The sequence below is a fragment of the Lemur catta genome, chromosome 17 (assembly GCF_020740605.2).
Source record: "Lemur catta isolate mLemCat1 chromosome 17, mLemCat1.pri, whole genome shotgun sequence".
NCBI classification, from domain to species: domain Eukaryota; kingdom Metazoa; phylum Chordata; class Mammalia; order Primates; family Lemuridae; genus Lemur; species Lemur catta.
In genome coordinates this window covers 3,563,381-3,584,535 of record NC_059144.1, presented here as the reverse complement: position 1 = coordinate 3,584,535, position 21,155 = coordinate 3,563,381, and the positions used below count along the sequence as shown (strand labels likewise).

At 42.2% G+C, this 21,155-nt stretch overlaps 1 protein-coding gene across 4 annotated transcripts in view; it reads right to left on the bottom strand.

The window, feature by feature from the left end:
* The window catches only part of TBC1D14 (TBC1 domain family member 14), a 126,317-nt gene that overhangs the window by 20,795 nt on the left and 84,367 nt on the right, over positions 1-21,155 (bottom strand). For all 4 annotated transcript variants that reach the window (XM_045529074.1, XM_045529073.1, XM_045529075.1 and 1 more), the window contains 9 exons: positions 20,345-20,463; positions 18,705-18,787; positions 17,354-17,471; positions 15,214-15,320; positions 11,740-11,820; positions 10,706-10,800; positions 6,216-6,287; positions 5,168-5,296; positions 2,192-2,301 (listed from right to left, as the gene is read on the bottom strand). In XM_045529074.1, the coding sequence (XP_045385030.1) occupies positions 2,192-2,301; positions 5,168-5,296; positions 6,216-6,287; positions 10,706-10,800; positions 11,740-11,820; positions 15,214-15,320; positions 17,354-17,471; positions 18,705-18,787; positions 20,345-20,463 (914 nt within the window). The remainder of the gene's footprint in view (positions 1-2,191; positions 2,302-5,167; positions 5,297-6,215; positions 6,288-10,705; positions 10,801-11,739; positions 11,821-15,213; positions 15,321-17,353; positions 17,472-18,704; positions 18,788-20,344; positions 20,464-21,155) is intronic.

Below are 21,155 nucleotides of genomic sequence, written 5' to 3'. Positions count from 1 at the left end.
CCTTTGCCCCATGTGGATTGTGACCATCCAGGCCCATGCTTTTCACACTGCCAGGTACAACCCCACCAATGACCAGGGCACTGTGAAGGCAACAAGAGTAGATTATCATCAGTATTGTTTTGAATAAAGAGAACAGACTAAAATAATACTTTAGAATGCATCACACATAGTCAGGGTTAGGTACTGCCTCATGAAACTTTTGTTCCTGGCACATACACAAATTAAGTTTCTGCACACACAGCCACATACTGGGTCACACATAAAATGTATGTCCTTGCAAGTCAGGGTGAAAAATATTTGAAAGACACTATTGACTTTTAGCCTAAAATCCTAAAAATCTAACTTGCAAACCCTAAAATAGATAAGGGAGAAGCTGAAGGCTCTATCTCTGTCCAGATCCTCTCCCTTCCTGACAACCTCCTCCAGTGTCATGAGCTCCAGCCTAGGGAATCCAAGGGGTCAGGGTTCACAGTTAAATGAACACTGGGGCAGCCTATGTAGGCGTTTGAAAAAAACATCATCTGCTGACTAAAGGTGATCTTTAAAGAGGGGCCTAAACACTCTACCCAGCACAGCCAGATAGGCAGCCCCCCCATCCAATTCCTGGCCCGATGGTCACGATCCCCAGTGACATCAGCTACCAGCTTCAACTTCCAAACCCTCATCATTCATGGGAAAATATCAGTGGAGTTAGAACAGTCTCGGGGTTTAAGATAGAAGAAACAAACACCAAGAATCCTATAGGCTTGTTTCCAAGAGTACAGACAAGTCTGCTTTATCTAAGGGATCCTCATTTCAAATTTATACTTGAATTTTATCTCCTAAGAAGGCCTTTTCACCCTGAAGAAAGAGAGTGGAAAAAAAAAAAAAAAATCAAACCAGACAACCAGCCCAGTTAGTCCTAAATTTACTATATGAGTTAATGTCAAAGCCTAAACAGGCCCTTCTGGTCAAGTAACATCTTCTCTCCTTCTGCAGAGTCCCTTCTGTGAGTCCGAGGTGGTGCTGGGCGGTCACCTTACAGCACCCTGCAAGGTTAATCATCGTGATCTCCAGATGAGGAAACTGGGGCACAGAGAGGTTTCACGGCCCTCATCAGAGACACAAGACAATAGCAGGAAGCCAGGTTTGGGCTGGGGCTTCTGTAGTCCTGAGGCATGCTCTTCCTACCATGTGATCTGGGAGGCTGCTCCCATTGTCACAGTCTCACAGCCCTCTCACCTGGCCCTCAAACATGTGTTCTCTGGGGTAACAACCACACCCCCTCCTTGGCGACCACATCTACCTCAATACAAAGACTTGTCTGGTCAACTGCTCCAGCACAGAACTCTCTGGATCCTCTTACCTGTACGTCTCAGGATGGCTCTACTTAAATGTCCCACAGGCACCTCAATATTACCATGTCCAAAGTCAAATCCATTAACCACCTTTGCCAAATCTGCTCCCTCTGTGTTTCTGATCTCAGCTGGTGGCACCAGCAAACCCTTCACCAGCCTGCACTCAGGAGTGGACCATGATTTTCTTGCATATCCACAAAATGTCCACTGGGACCTACTCTCCACCCACTTTGGTTTTTCCCTAATTTCTCTCTCTACCTCAGGGTCTCCTGCCTCCCAAGTAACTTAAAACTGGCAGCTGGATCTGACCCAAGCAAAAGCCTCCCACTATCCCCTCTGGCCTCTGTAATCCTGCCCAAGCTCCATGGCTTAGTGTCTAAGATCCATCATAACCTGGCCTTCCAACCTTCTTTCTCTTTACTTTGGGCCCCAACACCACCTAATGGACTGGGAAGCACTCACCACACGTTCGACAGTGCCCACAGACACATGCCTCTGCCACGAGCCAGGAGCTCAACAGGCATGCACTGGGCCTTGCCACCCCACCTCCAGTGCCTAGCAGATCACCTACACAGACCTGGTGCTTAGGGATACCTCCAAATAGCACTCTGGAAACAAATAGTTCCAAGACGCCATTTCTCCCCTGGAGGGAATTCAGAAAGACCAGTCACAGATGGTAATAAATATGAGTTCAGAAAACAAAAGGGAAGCTCAAGAGCAGGGCAGTCAGGGAAGGCTGGAAAGCAGGACAGTGGGCTCAGCTCACCCCTAAAAGCAGCTGACAGTGGGGACAGTGGAAAATGGGGTAGGGGCTGAGAAAACACTCTGAAAACGCAGGAAAGATTCAGTCTTACCAATCAATTAGGTAGATGTCTGGAGTTAAGTTGTTCTTCTTGAAATGAGCAAATAATTTCGGCAAATTTTCTTCAAAGAATACCTCAAATGCAGCAAAATAAGTCAACATCTAGGAAGATAATATGAAATACACTAATAAACTAATTATCAACACAAGTTTTCGATCTACAAAAATATTCAGATATTTATACCTTTAGAATCTAATAATTATCTTCCCATGTAATTGCTAACACATTGAATGGCAACTCATTGTAGGCACTATATAGGCAAATTGTAAACAAGCACCATTTCTAATCTTTACAGTGACATCACTAGCTACATGTTATTATTTCTTCAATTTATAGATAAGAAAACTGAAACCCTGAACAGTTGTGTCACCTGCCAAGTGAAGGCACAGCCTGAGCACATGGTGAAGCTGGGACCTGCATCTGTGCTGTCCCCCTGCCAACACTGAGCCTCACAGGCGTCCTCTTTTCTAGGAACCAGGAATGTACAAACTCTAAAATTATCCGAAAAAGCAAGCATGCCCCACTCTCTACCCCTAGCACTTCTAGAGGGAATATACTGCTAATATCCAAGGCAAGGGCAACATTGCTCTAGCTTAAAAATGCAGACTTTTGAATACAGTTAGGGAGAAAACACTAAAGGAAAGGGAAGAAGTCACAGTCTGTATTTTACAGAAACTTGCTTTTCAACTTTTTGCAGGTTTTGCAAGAAAACAAAATGTACAAAGCATGGGAGCAGCACTGAAAGAGAAAGAACTCCAACTGGATTGGGAGCAACATATATCTGAAAGGTGGCCCAGTTCTGTCCCACCACCTGCTAGCTGGATGCACGTGGGCAGATCACAACTCTGATTTTGTTTGCTGGTCTTAATGAAAGGATTACACCGTAAACCAGTGGCTCTCAATGGGGGTGATTTCGCCTCCTAGGGAACATTTGCCAATGTCTGGAGATACATCTGATTGTCACAACTGGAGGTGGTGGGGTGTGGACTACTGGCATTAGCTGCTAACCATCCTCTAATGCACAGGACAGCCCCTGCAACAAAGAGTTATCCAGCCCAAATGTCAACAGTGTTGCTGGTGAGAAACCCTACTCAGCATTATGGTTCTATGGTTTTTCCTTAAAAAATAAGCTAAAATTCCTAAGCACAGTTTTTATCATATGTTTCCAAATGGAAAGCTGGGGTGTTACCTTCAAACTTACAAATTTAGATAAAAATCATTTTATTATATATAAGATAAAATTAAACTTATATCTAGGAATTAATATCATAAGCAATGGAAGGCCAGTACATATATTAGTAACAATGAGTTATCTCAAGGGTAAAAATCTTTCCTAGAGATTTTTTTCAATTTCTGACGATTATTTTTCTTGGAAATATAAGTTTTCACCTGATTATGAAAGTAATACCTATAAATGCTCATTGTAGAAAACTTAGGGAATACAAAAACACTACTAATCCATCAACCATCCATCAATAAACACTACTAATTTCGTGGTATATTTCCTTTTATTGTTAAATATGATAGTCATTATAGTGTATGTTTTATTTTACATATTCTTGAAAAAATTAACATTTTATCTTAAACACTTTCCCACATTACAGTTCTCTGCAAACATAACTATTGCATTAGATATATCACCAGATTTTAATTTACCAGTCTGCATTCTCCTTAACCTCATTTTAAACTGTTTTCATATTTACAATTATAAATAATTATGTAATGAGTATCTTTGAGCCTGATGTCCATGTTTATGACTTTCTTAGAATTGGTTCTTATAAGCAGAATTGCATGCCAATGCTATTTACAGCTACTGAGACTTAATGTCAAATTGTCTTACAAAAGGACTCTGTCAATTTATACCACCCCAATAGCCACCAGTTTAGCAAGTTTCTAAATACTTTTTAAAAAATGTATGCACTACCTGAGCAAGAAATACTCAAGAATCTTTAAGATATTAAGGAATAAATATTTCCTAGCCAATCTAAACTATTATATTTGTATTGATCTTAAAGTACTAGTGATAATTGTCAGCAAATTACCAGCAAATCAAGACAGTGCTAATTTGAAAGCTGATGGGTTTCTCTTCTGAACCTTCATGTGGGAGGAGAAAAAACTGATGGGTTTGTTAAATCGGTGACCAGAATGCATTCAAATCTCAGTCTTCCTAGATGTAAGCTTTGAACAAATCCCTTCACTCTAAGCCTCATTTCCTCATCTGGGCCATACAGGTGTGCTGGGCCCACTCCCCAGGGCAACTACCACCAACTCCTTCCATTTATTCAGTGTGGTAAAGAGCCAGCCATGGGAGTACACTAAACAAACAGCTTTTTTTTTTTTGGAGATACTGGGCTAGAGTGCTGTGGCGTCAGCCTAGCTCACAGCAACCTCAAACTCCTGGGCTTAAGCAATCCTTCTGCCTCAGCCTCCCAAGTAGCTGGGACTACAAGCATGTGCCATCATGCCCAGCTAATTTTTTTTTTTTTTTAAATAAAGGAGCATGGTCTTAAACATGTCTCCTTTCTCCTGTGTATAAGCACACTTCATGAAACAGGGCCCCAGTGTGACAATAAGTAGCAACACAATTATAAGATGTTCTCTTTGGCAGACCTAAATGTGGACACTGCTACTGAGCTTTTCCTTTGACATAAATGTGTATGTTTATGCAAGAGCCACCCCATCTCCCTTATTTAAAGAATACATTTTCAGAAATACAGGTACTGTCTTTCCGAACGAATGTACTAAGAAATTCATACTAAGAAAAACACATGGCTACTGACCGTATGTTTTAAAATTTAAGTTCAATTCAAAGTCGAAATAATCCTCTACCTTATAGTGCTACTTATTCTAAACATCTCTTCCTAGAGGGAAAATGCATTATTTTTACCACTGAAAAGACTATAAATGATTAGGCAACTCTTGATGTGTAAAGGCAATACCCAGAGTACGTACACACAGAATACTCACAAGGCCATGATCCACTCGGAAAAACGCCATTTGACAGGGTTTATTCAAAAGATTAGAAAAAGCAATAAAGGCATCTGCAGTATCTAAGTTCAAGATCAATACTGCCGCTATAAACGACATGCCCTGAACCTGAGGAAGGAGAAAAAGGTGTGTTAAACTAACACCAAGGTCAGAAGAGCAGCTTGTTCATTTTATTATTTTTTTTTATTTGTACAACTTTATGAGGTACATGTGAAATTGTGTTACATGTATGTAATGCACTGAGATCAAGTCAGGGTATTTAGAGTGTCCATCACCTGAGTACAATACATTTTGTTAAGTATAGTTACTCTATTCTACTATCAAACACTGAATTGATTCCTTCTATGGTACTGTATGTTTGTACCTTTTAACCCATTTCTCTTCAGACTCTCTCCTCTCTCCCTACTCGTCCTTCCCAGTCTCATTCATTTTATTGAAGAGAAACCAAAAGGCCCTCATGCTAGAAGGGTCTACAAAGCCACCCCCCTCCCCTATCTACTACCCTTGCTCAGAACCACCACTCTGCCACACCAGCCACCTAGTCTGCTCTCCCTCAGTCCCCACCCCACCTTGCCCAAATGGAAAACCATAAACCAGCTTCCTAGGTGTTTTGTATTTGAAATATTGCCCTTTAGTATGTATGGTGTCCTGGTGCTATAAACGTGTATATCTAACTGAACGTGCTTAATTTAAAACCATGCATGCACATACACACAACTGCTAAGCTGCAGAATATCTGCAATACCTTTTTAAAACTGGTTATTGCTTTTAAAATGGTTAAGGCTTTTTTGATTTAACGCTGGAAAAAAAATCACATGCATCTATTTAAAATGTGATTAATGCCACAGAGCAGCCATGTATCTCAATTTCTTTATGAGGAAACTGAGTCAATTCATTTGCCACGAGACTTTTCATACTCCTTAATTTAAAAACTAAGGTATTTAACATTTATAGCTAAAATGTGCTGGACAGTATTTGACTTTCTTTTTAGATAATAACAGTAAAAATGCTGAGAAACTTCACTTACATAACCCACATCCGGTCGGTAACAAGTATAAGCGCCCAAAATACTGTGCAACATGTCATGATACGGACCACCCTAAAAGGATCAACACACCAAAAACAACACATGCATAAGTATTGTTAGTGTTCAGAATAACATGTGATGCTGCTGCTGCCACAGTCACACCTGCTATTTTCAGAGGAGGAACTATTTGCCAAGCATTATGCCAGCAGCTTTATATATACTACATAATTTAATAAACTAATTACCAAATTTAATAAACTACCTACCAATTCTCAGTTTAAAAAGTCTATAGCTCATATGAAACTGCTTTGAAAAAAGCTGGTGGTCACGTATGAGTATCACCCTAGAAAAATACCCTTAACTTGGCTCCTGCTGTATAGCTGTGTGCTCCTTCAAAGTTCAATAGGTGAGCCAGGTACCCGGGGTCCTTCAAAGCAGGGGGCTGCTTGCTGTCATTCAGACTGTCTCCCAGCTGTGCCCATCATCCTGACTGTGCTTTCTGTCTCCCTTCCCTTGCCTTTCATTCTGTTTCTTCTGTGTTGTTCTGAATGGCAGGTGTAGGAAATACATTCTAAGTCTTAAGTTCTAGTAACTACCATTTTATTTCAAACATTCTCCCAACTCTCCCATCCCTCCAAGATTTCCATTTGCTCCTGTAACTGTGTCCAAAAATTTTTTAAGTGTTGAAATTTTTTTTTCTAATTAAGCACAGGAGAAATCGCAGAGATGCCTCACACTGATGTTAGTGTGTCAGATGACACTACAAAAGGACTGGCTGAGTCCACGTTAAACTTACTGTCCATGTCTACCAGGTATCTACCAGTTAACACAGGGAATAAAAATCACTCATGGTAAATGACTGGGAAGTCATTCCACAGGTGACCACAGCTAGCTGACAAAAGAATGCCATGGCCCAGACCATCATATTCTGACATATTTAAAAAGGTAACAAAATGGAGAGACATTTCCAAACCACAGCGGGACAAAAGAAAAAAAAAAAATAGCAAAAAGAGGGCCAAAAAAACCAACATCCAGGGATAAGAGGGTAGAGGGTGGGGATCTGTGGTGGTACCAAATGCCAACCTAAGGACTAGTGTGACTGTAAGAGAGTTTTATCCAGTCCTAGGCTAAATGAGAAAAATAAGAGTATGACACTAAACTTTTCTTAAAGCCAAATATTTTCAACTTAAAAGATTTTCTACCATTATCATCATGTCCTTCCTTCTCACTTGGTGCTAGGAGATGGTAGTTCCTTATTTTAAGTGCCCTTAACTTGTTTTGGCCATCTGTTTCCGCACACTTGCCTCTCCCACTGCCCCTTTTTTTAAATATTACCCATTTATGAGATCCAGATTGAGGGAGAAACATACCGGGGAACTCAGAGAGAAAGAAAAGGTAAGCTCTCTGCCCATCTGTCCCCAACCCCATCTAAAGAGACCTCTAGCCTAGAGCCTAGAGCTCACGCTCCTCCTCCTGCACATCTTTCTGCACCCAGACAATAATTCAGTGATTCTCAAAGTCAACGTTTCTGAAGCTGAGTCCATAAGAGATGTTCCATGAGAAATATTCTGTGGTTCTAGCTATTGGAAAAGCTAGGCTTGGCCTTCTGCGGGGCTTTAGCACACTCTCGGGGCTCTGTGACTACTCGAGAAGCACTCAAGGTCCATAATCATAGGGACCCTTGAACTCCTCTGACCACAGACACCTCAAGAGCACTGCATACAACTAACACTTCAAAAAGCGTTTTAGGAAACCCTGCTCCGGCTGTTATCTGAGTTCTATTTGCTCCCCTTTCTTCAGGTCACTCCTGCCAGAATTTTCCTTTTCTTTTTAGCACAATCACTGCTAAGTAAAAAGCTTACTAAGCTACTTTCTACCAGGGCTGAGAGATCCTACACTGGATTAAAAGGTCAGGAACACAAGCTTCCTTGGATGCCACAGCCGCTCTGTCATCACACTCACTCGCACTTCTGTGGCTGCCTGGCATGAAATGACTATTCAACTTTGGTTGGATTTAATTTCAAATTATGTTCAAAGATATTTAATAACTAGCACTGATACATGCCAAGTACTGTCAACAGCCCTCTTAGGCTGGTATGATCACCCTCATATTATAGATGAAGAAACTATGGTTCAAAGAGATTAAGTGATTTTCCCAAGGCCCTAAAGCTAGTAAGAAGGCAGTCTGGGATTCAAACCCAAATCTTTTGAAATCATAGGTAAAACTCCTTTCTAAAAAGCAGCTTTTTCTGGGCCCTCCTCCAGAGCCCAGTGAGGAGGTACCTGAACTGTGGGTGCAGGGTACAGAAGGACCTGGGACTCAGGGTGAAAATAGAACAGCAGAACATCTGAAATCTGCCCAGTGGGAGAGGAAGGGTTCTGGAAAACAGGCAGCCCAGAAAGTCTACTGCCTGCCACAAAGCCAGGGCAGTGCTCACGGTGTTACGAACCAGACACCAAGACCAAACTTTTTGTAGCTTTGTAGATTCTCTCCCTTTCCTCTTTTGCAAAGATTTCTGAAGACCCAAATAAGAATGTTTCTACCCGGATTTAGAAAATGAAGGAAGTAAGAGAATAAGAACATCCCACCAGGCATCACTGGGGTCCTCACTCTGCCCTGAGGTGATCCACGTCATAGCAGCAGAACCAAAGGTGACTCCAGCAGGCACAGGGAGCCAACTGGAGCAGAGAGGAAAAGGGCAAGGGACGGATGGGCCTACAGACCTAAGATACTGTAACAAGCTGGCAGAACACTATGCCCTACGCTTCTGGACCCTCAACACTCAGGCTCTTGTGCTCTCTGCTTTGTAGAGTTATTCTGACACTGCAAAAACTCCCTGATCCTGGAAGCCAAAGCCTCTTCTCAGTCCTCCCTTCCCAAAGCACTTGTGGTACCCAGCTTCAATGCTGCCAGCTCTAAAATGCCTACTCCCTCAGATGCCTGGACCCCATCCTGGTTCTCTGACTACCCTTCTCAACTAGAGGGCAAGTGTGTCTCAGAGCTCTGCCCTTAGCACTCTCCCTCCTCCAGAGCAGGAAACAATCTTACTCATTTCCATCCCTCCCACTCCAGCTGGTCTCCACCTCAGAACAGAGTAACCATTTGTAAAGTAGGGTTCATGGAATTGAATAGTGTCTTTTCTGTTCATTCCTTTAGCAAGGTTCTCTCTTCCAAAAGGAACTGGGGATTCCCTGAAAAATCAGCTGTTTGATGCTTCCTTTCTAGTCCAACTTCTGCCTTCAATGCCCTTCCTGTTCTCTGGTTATACTGCCATTCAAACCTAGTCCAAGCATAGCCTGAGAGCCACTTCCTTCCTCTGTGGCTCCCCTCCCTGACCTCCTCCCCTGACTGTCCATCCTCCACCACCCCACCCCATCCCTGCACCACCAGGAGAAGGAGCAGTGCCTGCCCTGTGATTTCAGAGTGCCTGGACACAACCACAGTCCTGCTAAGCCCATCTAGCCTCTACAACTCCAGGCCTGCTCATTCTGGTGGCCACTTAACTGATTTGTTCTAATTTATTCCACTATCCTTTACTGGTTACCTACTGCATGCAAGGCATGATGCTAGAAACCTGGGCATGACAGTGTCAGACTGGAAATTTCAAGACTGTTCTGGAGGCAATGAGGTGAATGGAAGGAGCACAGGAGGCCAGTGAACCATGAAGATGAGAATTTGAACTAAATAAAGGCAGTAAGACTGGAGAAGGGACAGATGCAGAGATATTCTGCTGGAAGGTGGACCTTCCAAAACAACCCATTATAGATTGGATAAGGGAGGGGTCAAACAAGACCCCCAGATAAACGTCTACAGGCTCAAAGAATACAAGGTCTTCAAACAGCTCTACTCAGAACTCCACAACCTGCTGCTGGCAGCCCTGTCCTATGTTCAAATGCCCATGGAGAGGCACCACTCCGCTCTTACTGCCATCCAAGGAGCGTGTCCTATCTCCCACAGCTGGCTGCTGTTCCCAGTGGTGTCACTATTCTCCTGACTCACGTGCTCAGAAACCCCACCACCTCTCCTCGGCCACCCTCCCTGGCTACACCAATGCTGCCAAGGATTTCCCTTTCTCCCCCAGGCTCACTGCACTGGACTCATTGGAGCTGAAGCCAATCACACCTTGCTGGTCCTGCTGAGCGGGTGTTGCTGCTACATACAGTGCTGAAAACAGAAGAGCACCTGCCAGATGAGGCCACCCACAGGGCCCTTCCTGTGCTAGACCTACAGAGGCTGCAAGGCATGCATCCTGAAAGGACAAGAACATCTTTAAAAGAAAAAGTATGGTCATATTAAATATTCATTGGAAAGGATAAGATACACTTATTTGAAAGAATCTAAATTATTAACAGTAAGACCCAGCCTACCCCCACCCTCAGTCTCTAAAAAAACCTAAGAACTTTTCAAACTTGATTACAAATATATGCAGCTTGACATCTATGAATTTTAGATGAAACATACTTGAAAGCAACAAATCACCACTACTTACTTGCTGGAAAATGCAAAGATTAGGAAACGTTCTAGAAATGTCCAGTTTAATAAGTTCCAGACTGGCTTCTCTGTCTGCTGCTGAAAACCCAGCATCTGTCAGAAGATATCAAAAGTCACTACACTCCTCAGTGGCATGAATGTGGGATAATTACAAGGCTTTAAAGTTTTATAAGAATGAAACAAGGAAAGAAGTTCTCCGAAGTACACTGACCTAATTACATCTTGACTCAAACAGAGTCCACCTTCAGAGTATAGAATAGTTTATAGAGTTTCTTATTAGAGAACAAAAATTCCTATGGCACCAGCTAATGCTAGATCATTATCAGATATTTTCTAGAGTCTGAAATCAAAATCTAATTTGATGTTACCTTCATCAACATAATCAGTGGAAAATAAGGATAAGCAAGGAAATATACACAAATGAACTCTACACATTAAAAAGAAAACACCAAAAAATCATTATTTGATCTCAAACATCACTGGTATAAACTTAGTATATTTAGGAGCAGTATTATACTCACGTAACATTTCTAACAAATATTCATAAATAACTTGTTTTATATATTTTTAAATTCTAATACCACATAGACTATAAAAAAAGATCAATAAAAAACATACTTCTTAACCAAAAGAAGTAATCGTTCTTGTGTGTTATGGGAAATTCTAAAAGCATAATCTAGCAAATATCAGTGTTCTTGCCTCTTTGGAAGTAGTCCCCCCTCTAGGAGCCAATACTCAACTAATCCCAGGCACTGGGCTACTGTAAATCACGTGAAAAGCTTTTAAGGAAACGATATTGGTTACCACCAGCCCTCTAGCATGTTAAGACACAAATAGCTCGCAGGAACTGGTATGTTCTGTTTCTTAAAAAAGCTTTTTTTCCTTTAATTTTTGCTTCAAAAACCCTGTTTCCCATGAAGCTTTTAGAAATCCACATCAACCACTATTGCAGTGAAGTAAACTTTGTTACGTAATAAAGAATGCCATAGATAATTGACCAAAGCAGCACGCTGGTTTCAGAATGGTCTATACCTTCACTCTCCACTTCAGAACCTCCTGTGCTAAGGGACCGCCACCTCTCCTTGGCTCGGGCAAGACAGATGTCAAAGAGCTCTGGGAAAAAAAAGCATCTGGGTAAGTCTTACATGCATATGTATTTTTCACACACTACTATCTCCTTCAAATATTTAAGTTCAACTACAGTAGGCTTAATTGCACACTAAAAAGCTACTTAAACAATTCCCCCCAACTTTGCCTGAAAAGTATTTTCATTGTTTAAAGACACAGCCATATACAAAGAAAGAATACACATAATACCACCATGCCCGGTATTTACCTCTGTTACATAACCCACCCACAAAACCATCTTATTTTGATTTGTGATTTGTACACTGCCTCTACCAGACTGTGAGCTCCTTGAAGGTAAGACTATGAAAGTCTCTCATTCACCTCTGCATCCAGAACAAACCACGCTGGGTTTGACAGAGAACAATGCAACCAATAAATACCTGACTGATGGATGGAGGGAGGAAGGCAGAGAGAAGCAGAAAACCATCTGGTCCAAGTAAGGACATGATGGAAGTGCTCCCCACCTGGCACAGGCCTCCTATTCTTGCTGCCTGCAGTGAAGCAGGGGTGGGAGCAGATCCCAGGAACGGCCAGAGGCCTCAGAGAATAAGGGCTCTTGCTGGCAGAGAAGCATCACAACAGTCACAAAATAACCTCCATATTTAGAACTTATTTTTTCGATAGTTCTTCTCTTTGGGTAGTTTGGTAATAGTTAAGTAACAACTCATGCTCACGAAATTTACTAGTTTACACAGACCTCCATGAGTATATCCATGTCCTATTCTTCTTCAATGGACAATAATGAAGACTAACCCCACAGAGCTCTTTCTCAGAGCCCTGTTTCCTCTACCCAGCCCAGTCCTAGCCACCTCCTGTTCCTCTGGCCTCGATGCTTCCCAGCTCCCAGACGTCTCAGACCACTAATAATCACTAGTCAATCAGAGACTTTAACTGCAGCCACCCAAAGAACTTTCATCACTCTAATTTTTCCATCATTACTTTTGGAAAATAAAGCAGAGCACACCTGCCTTCTAGAGAGTGACACTATTTTATCAACATGTAACTCAAATTCTAGTAACATAATTATAACCCAACAAATAAAATCTAGATTAATGCCCTTGTTCTAGCCTTGTGAGGGATCCAACTTACAATCTATGGTGGTCTGCCATGGCAGGAGGAGGTGCAGTTATGAAGTACAATTTCACAGCACCATTGTCCACAAGGCAGCAACTCAGTGCAAGTGCTGCCAGGACTACTCTGGCAGTGCTCTGAGCTGGTGGCTAAAGCACCCAGTGGGGCCTTTGGCTGCTCTTAGCCTCCAGGAGGCAGACCAAGCTTTGGTCATTTTGGCAGGAGATGGGTGAAAACCACTGTGTGGCCATGACCATGAGGGAACCACGTCCCACATCAGGTATTTGACAGTTAGGGCACAGATGTCAGTAGCCTAAGGGTAAAATGGGTCCAAGTGTCAGAGTTTCAAAACTCTCCCCCTTGGCTCTATTGGTATGTATTTTGGGGTTGGGGTGGGAGCTAGAACAGCTACTACTACTTCTTCCCAGACACCCTGCCCCAATTTCAAAGTACAAGAGTGACTTAGGCCTCAAGAATGAAGTTTTAATAGTACTGTTAGGTTGACTTGACTTTCAGTAAGTTTCCAATTATACAACCACAAAAAGAACAAAACTCTGTGGCTTCCCAAGTCAAAACATGGGCTTCAGAATCAGCTATGGCTAAAATCATAATCCTGGCCCCACACACACTAGCCATGAGGCCGGGGGCACAGTCTCCAGCCTTCCCAGGATGCTAAACGTTCTCGAGAGGAAAATGAGGTCAAGGTCACTGCCTATATTAAATAAGGCATGTAAGTAAAGAACCTAACATGATGCCTGGTACTCAACAACTGGAATCCAAGATCATTTGTGTTCTTACACCAGCTTGGTGATGCGGTAAAATTGAGATTAAGTAGGACCCAATAAGGTGGCATTCACTCACCCAACAAGTATTTCTTGAGGACCTGACATGTGCTGAGACTTGAGCTGGGCACAGGGACAGAGCAGAGAGCACAGCAGATGAAGCCCCAGCCTCCTGAACACTAGTTCTACTGGGGGCCACTGACATTAACCAGCTAATCATACAAGACAGACACAGTTTAAACAAAACAAGCCAATATCAGGGATTAGACAGACATTTAAGACATATAATTGATTAATTAGCTATTTAGCACAATCTACTATGATAGGGTCCATGGAAGGTTTTAAAATAAAAGCAACCCAGTCATCAGTGAGAACCAAAAATGTAAAACACACACACACAAAGTATTGTGCATTACATTCAGTTTGCAGGGACAGGGTTATTGATAGAGTTTAGAAATTTTCAAGAACATGGACTGAAACAGATGCTCAGCAATTTCTCCAAACCTCAAATTCTAAGGATGCTTTTAAAAAGCTATTTCCACAAGTTAAATGTTATACACCTTCTCATGTAAAGATATTAAACCAAATTTCTGCAGGTATGGATTTAGCCAAAAGAGGAGCTTTGGAGGGAGTTCACTGCTCCCATGTTCCCTCTTTAGTACCCTGCTACACAGAAGCCAGTAACCATCCAACCAACCAGCTGACGTTCCTCAAGATAAAAATAGTAACAGAAATCCCAACTAAGAGAAAGAAGATACAAATCAATCTGCTTTAAACTCAAAGGCCTTCACCAGAGTAAAAACTGCACCATCAACTCCACCAGCCAGTATTGGGTACCTTACAGAAGAACAGGAAGGTGTCCCTATCCTCCCTCAGCTTCAAGTGCAGGCAGGGATACAAAAACAAGAAGGAATGGCTACCATTTATTAAGCACTTAAGTCTGTGAGCTCCTGGCACCAATTTCACTATGGCTGCACAGGGCTCTACAGAGTGCTTGGGACACGCTGGAAGTGAATCCAGTCTGGTGGAGGAGATGCTGACGGCATGCGAATGGTGAGCGCATGTTCTCACACAACGCCCCCAGACTTAAGCTACTAGAGCCCCAAGGACCTCAGTCTAGCACAGTAAGTTGTCCCTGCTAAGGCTGCCTGAAAACAACCCCACAAAAAAACAACAGGTACCCTTGTACAATAAATAATTCCACAGAAAGAGTCACCTGCCTCCACTCATTTTTACATCACAAGGCTAACCTCTACAGGACTTTGGTAAGTGATCCTACGGTACCTCACACTGATGAGCTGGTACCCACTATCCAGGGTTTTGCTCTGAACTATCAGGTAACTGAAACACCTATGACTAAACCCAGGCCTCCCAGCTGCCCCGTCTCCTGGAGGACAGTCACCTGGGCTCTTAAAAGACACAGCTTCATGGCACTGGTTGCCACTGTTAAGGGCAGAGGGAACAGAAGAAGCCAAAGGACACAGGGAGTGGATTCCCCAAAGCTAGGATCATGCAAACCACTCACCGTGGGTGATATTTAACTCGTTGCCAATGGCTAAACTCCAGACTTTGCCTCTCACACTTGGAGGGATTCCCTGCCACCACAAATCTCGAACTTTTCTAGAGCACCACCTGGACAAAAACGGAAGCATGAGTTTATGAGTTTGTTCTCCACAAAGAAATAGTTGTCTACCTAGCCCCAAACCACCAGGAGCTAGGGATGGACAGTTATATAAGGCACAGCCCCTGCCCTCAGGGAGCTAAGAGTTCACAGCTCTGTAAAGATCAGATCAACAATCCCCATTCACTGGGCGACTATCGTGACAGGTATTGAAGGATACAGCACGGCAGGGAGCACAGTAGGGAGCACCATAAGCCAGCAGGCCCAGGGCACTATTCTGGAGCCAAGTTCTGAGTAAGCAGTAGCAATTTAAGCACATGAAGGATGAGAAGGAGTTTCTGAGCAGAAAACATAGAAAAAAGAAATAACCCAGCCTCCTACAGAAACTGCACATAGCTGCACATGGGCGAGGAGGGCCAGACAGCACTGCTGTAGAGCTGGGGGTAGAAGGCAGACCTCAAGGGCCCCATGAGGCGAGTCCAGAGAGACAGCAGACAGCCACCACACTACTACACAGGCGGAGCACTGAGGTTCGAGCTGCCAAACTCTAATTGTGGAGAAGAACTCTGCTGACTCAGAACATTCGGGACTACACAAAGTCGTTCAGGTCTGCTGGTCACAATGAACACACACTGCCAAAAGACTGCACAATGCAAAGGTTCCGCAGACTCTCAAGGTGCTCCTGAACACAGCACAGTGGGGGAGCACAGGCTTTGAGGCTGCAGATATCAGCAATGTGGAGCAAATTACTTTTCCTCCCTGAACCTGTACCATCCTCTCTAAAATCAAGAGGATGAGACCTACCAGCCAAGGGCTGTTGTGAGGACTAAGCGGGATAAAGTACAAAGCATCCAGCACAGCGCCTGGTAGAGTCCATGTGCATTCAGTGGCAGCTGTTGCATGTATATGTGCATTCAGATCACACCTAACACAGGACAGTGTAGGATGGGCCAGGGGTGGGCTCTGCTGCCTCTCAGGGAGCAACAAGGGGTCTGAGAACCTCTATTCCTGTTACTGGGTCCCATTTAAGAAAAACTGTTAAGTGTTTCCTGGCAGTAGCAAGCCTTTTGAGGACACTGCCTAAGAAAGCAGGCTCTGAACATATTATCCTCGTGGAGACCCTCAACAAGCAATATGACCCCTGAAGTGTGAGTGACACCCTGGTGAGTGTCGTAAGTGAGTCTCCAACATTCTGACATGCAGGGCAAGAGCACAGGGAAACTGGCATCCAAGCTCCTTATGTGCCTCTGTGCACAGCCCTGGGACTGCTGCCCATACACTTGCCCCTACCCATTCTGAACACGGAGGAAGAAACAACAGCTGTCCCTCAGATGTAAAGATGACAGCAGCTGCCAGACTCTGCGGGGCACACACTCCACTGATACTGTGGGTCATCACCAAAGAAGACCTGGCCTCCATCCTCAAAGAGATAAAGACAAGCTTGAGCAGACAGCTGCGGTATACCCAGAGAAGTCTGCCACAGGCACTCCCAGCCAGGGTGGGGGCAGCAAAGTCTTCCGTGAGGAAGACTGAGCTTTAAAGAACACATAGGAGGGAGTTAGGTTGATAAGGAGGTGCAGGGCAAGAGCACCAGGAATGGACATGCAAAGGCCCTGAGGCTTAAAAGCAGCACCACCTCTTGGCAGCTCCCTAGGGAGAGGGCTCTGTCCACTTGGAGGAGAGATGAAGGGTGAGGCTGCAGAGGAAAGGTAGGGCTTCTCACAAAGGGTCCTCCTTGCTAAGCTAAGGATTCAGATTTCATACTGAGAGTCATAGGAAGTTGCTGGAATTTTAAGTGGGGAAGTAACACACACTGGTGCTTTAGAAAGACGGCTCAGTAGATGAGAATATGAAAGTATCCAGGAAAGTATACCCAGGAAAGGGACAGCAAGGGCTGAACCAAGGAAGAGGTGATGGAAGACTCTGCAACTTAAAGTTACTACATCAAAGGTCTTGCTATCGGCTACAATGATACTGCTGCAACCAACAGATTCTAGAAAGAAATGACCTGCAGTTCAGCAGTACCCACTCTGTCATATCTTACATTGTTTCCCAGTTAGGTAAAATCTCATTATTCCAAGTAAGAACAGCATTTCCAATGCTTTCCTCTACTCTGCATCTTTCTTCCAGCTGCTTTTTCCTCCGCTGGGCTTCTTTCAGCTCTAAAAATCACAATTAAAAAGGAAAAAACAAAATCTATTAACTGATAACCCCCATTTTCAAGCTAGATGATTTTTCTTAAACAGTCATGCTGCAAAAACACTAGAAAAACGACACTGAAGTAGAGCAAGCTTCAGCTTTCAAGGCTTACTTTATACTCTATTGACTTTAGAATGCTCAGGCATAATCCACCTTTAATAAGATTTTTCGTTATAACATGCATACACAAAAGTGTACGAATAAGAATATAATTAAATTAACAGAAAATAGAAAATCCATGAAACTACCATCAAAACAACATAAGTTACTTGGACACCAGAAACCCTCTTGTGCTCCCTGCCCCATCCTCTTCCCAATGTAAACTCCATGCTGATTTCTAACAGCTTAGGCATTACTCTTAATGTAACAATAGCAACTCTGAGAAATGCCATGTATTTAGTTTATATATACTGTTTTACTGTGATAAAACATATGTAAAATTTACCATTTTAACCACTTTAAGTGTACAATTCAGTGTCATTAAGTACATTCACAGTGTTGTGCAGCCATCACCACCACCCATCACCAGAACTTTCTCAATTTCCCCAAACTGAAACTTTGTACCCACTAAACACTAACTTCCCATCCATCTTTCCCCCCAGAATCTACCAACCACCATTCTACTTTCTGTCTCTGTGAATTTGACTACTCTAGAGACATCACCTAAGTGGAATCATATAGTATTTGCCCTTTTGTGACTGGCTTATTTCACTTAGGATAGTACCTTAAAGATTCATCCATGTCGCAGCATGTGTCAGAATTTCCTTCCTTTTTAAGGCTGAATAATACTCCATTGTGCATATATATCACATTTTATTACATATACTTTTTAAATATCCTAGAAAAACAGTTTTTTAGGTGTTGGAGGGATTTTATCAAATCTAATCACATCTTGTAAATAAAGAAAACAGCACAGACAGGGAAAGAAATTTGCATGTCATTACTGGCTGAAGCTTTCTCTAATATTTTTATCCTATACAATCTCTTTTCTCATGTAAGTTGAAAATGTTATTTTCTTGAATAAAGATACCAGGAATGGATAGAAACATGCATTTCTGATCAAAAATTATAAATTTCAAAGAATTAAAGCGTTCAGTAAAGTTCAGGTTCTACGACTCCAAAGTTAAAAAGAAAATGCCCAGAAAAACACAAAATCTTGTGCTGCCTTATATAATCACACATGTGAATCCTATTACCTCGTTTTTTGGCCTGAACCACCATTTCTTCGTACTGTTGTCTGTGTTTCTGAGCTTCTTCAGCTGGTTTTGCTGGGAGATTTCTTGACAGGAAATAAATGGTTTTTCACAATTATAAACATCAAATAAGCCTTTGAGGAAAAAACCTGAAGTATTATTTACTAAAAGATGTAAAGTTCAAAGAACAAAACCTAAATTTAAGATTATGCAGTTCTTTCACAAACTAAAAATATTTTCTTATAAAAGCAAAGCACACTTAGTGTAAAACAATTGGATTATAATGATTAATAGAAAGAAGAAAATAACAATTATCCACAATTGCAATACAGATAATATAAACAATTTTTGCTGTATTTTCACCCCATTCTCCAAACAAATTTTGATTTGACTGCAATACACTAATTGTCAACAGTTAATCCTTGCAGTAGGGTATCCCAATAGCTTTTGTTACATGAATATACGAATACATTTCCTGGCTAGTTTTTTTAAGTGTGTGAATTTCACATTAGTTATGTGGTTCATTTGTTTTGGTTTTTTATATACAAATGTACACCATAGTTCTAAGCATGTAAAAAGTGGGTGTACCTTCAAATCCCATTTTTAAAAAAATGACATGCTCTCTTTCAGAAACGTGCTTGTGAATTTGCTGGCACTGGAATTAATGGGAGGGCAGCAGTGTCTGGCTGCTTGTACCCTTCATATGTGACCCACGTTCCCTGGGACATTTTGAAAAATTGTCACTTGCTGCAGGGGAACATGGCAAGCCCTCCTGTTCACGTTTCAGATCATTAAAAGGATTGATCTTCACTGGGCAGAGGCTTTTCCCAGTAGTCTCTCTCTAAAAACTCTTCAGTCCTCCACCTCAGGCTTTCTCTCCCCACACGCCCACGATTTTCAAGGACCAAGAATTAACAAAGGAAACATTTCTCCTTTAGATTTCACCAATTTTAAATTTCAGGGATAGCAGGGACCTTAGGGATTAATTAAGGAGGTTTTATAACATCCTTTTTCTTTTTTAAACGGGGGATCTTCTATTCAAACACAATGTTCTATGGAAACTCAACATTTAAAAGTAGGTAAATCGTGACCTGGTACAATGGAGCAATCCCTTGTACTCCACTAAGATCTCCAAGCCCCATCTCCTTATCACATAGCAGGAAACCAGAGGCCCTGAAAGAGGTAGGGACCTGCCTAAGATCACCCATAGGCTGCTTAATGCAGATCCCAAAGAACCCAGCAGGCTAGTCCAGAAATTGTTCTACAATATCAAGGCACCTCCAAAACACCCACTTTAGAGTACACTTTCCAGTGTTTCTTGCAGTTACAAACCTATCATTTATAACAGCTACTTAAGTTTTTTCCTTTTCTTTTTTTTTTTTATCTTCTGCCCTTGGACATTGAAAAGTATTTTAAAATGCTAAATTAAAAAGAAAAATCATCTGAATAGGAAATCCTGGTCAGAACTTCCATGCTAAAGGACAATTTTCCAAATTAGTCATTTATTTTCATCACAGAACACATATTAATATACGGAATAAGTGATGACAGCTGACCTTTCTTCCCTCTTGCGACCCTAGCTCCTTTCTAATGAAAAGCAAGTTCTAAAACAAACTCTTATAGGGATTCTTCTTAAGACTCACGCTGGTCTGTCTTCGAGGATGAGCGCAGTGGTGGAAAGTGGCTCAAAATCAAGATTCTTCCTCACATTCTGCTTTGGAGAGGGTGGCTTGCTAGGTCTTCCAGTTTTGTCTTCATATTCCTAGGACAAGGAAACCAGGGATGATTTTGGGCCCAGCTAATTATGATACTATGAACTGTCTTTCTGAAATCAAGAAAGTTTTTTGGTAATGAAGATCCTTTAAGTCAACCTTTCCTGCTATTCACAAAGAAAAGACTCTGACTAAAGGGTTTCTATAGCTCTGAAGTTGAAGCCACTGCTTTATGCCTGGGCACTTCCCTTGCAGGTGGGGAAGTTACAAAAGATCTCATTATCAAAGCAACCCCTCTATAAGGGCCTATAAACATTGTCTCAGGTCTCCTATTTCCTGTATAAGAGCCATGTTTTTTGTCTTGTGGACACTATACATTTTAACTGATTATTATAATGGCCACTGGGAAGCCATCATTGCAAATTGTTACATAAATAATTTTGCCATGCCCTGGAAATCTACGAGCAGCCTCCATAACATTGGGTCGCCAATTCATTCCATGGATTACAACCACAAAAGCTTAGTCACACCTGGTGACAAACATTCCAAACACCCAGCCAGAAGAGTTCAGGAGAGCCAAGCAAGTTGGTGCTTATGAAATAATGTGTGGGGAGGGGGGTACCCTTAGCTCTCTGCAAAATCAAAAACTAAAATTTTCTCATTGCCTATTACAGATGAGGTTCTCAGGACCATCCCTTAAGGGAAGATAATCTAGTTGGGAAGATAGGACAAACAAATGTGG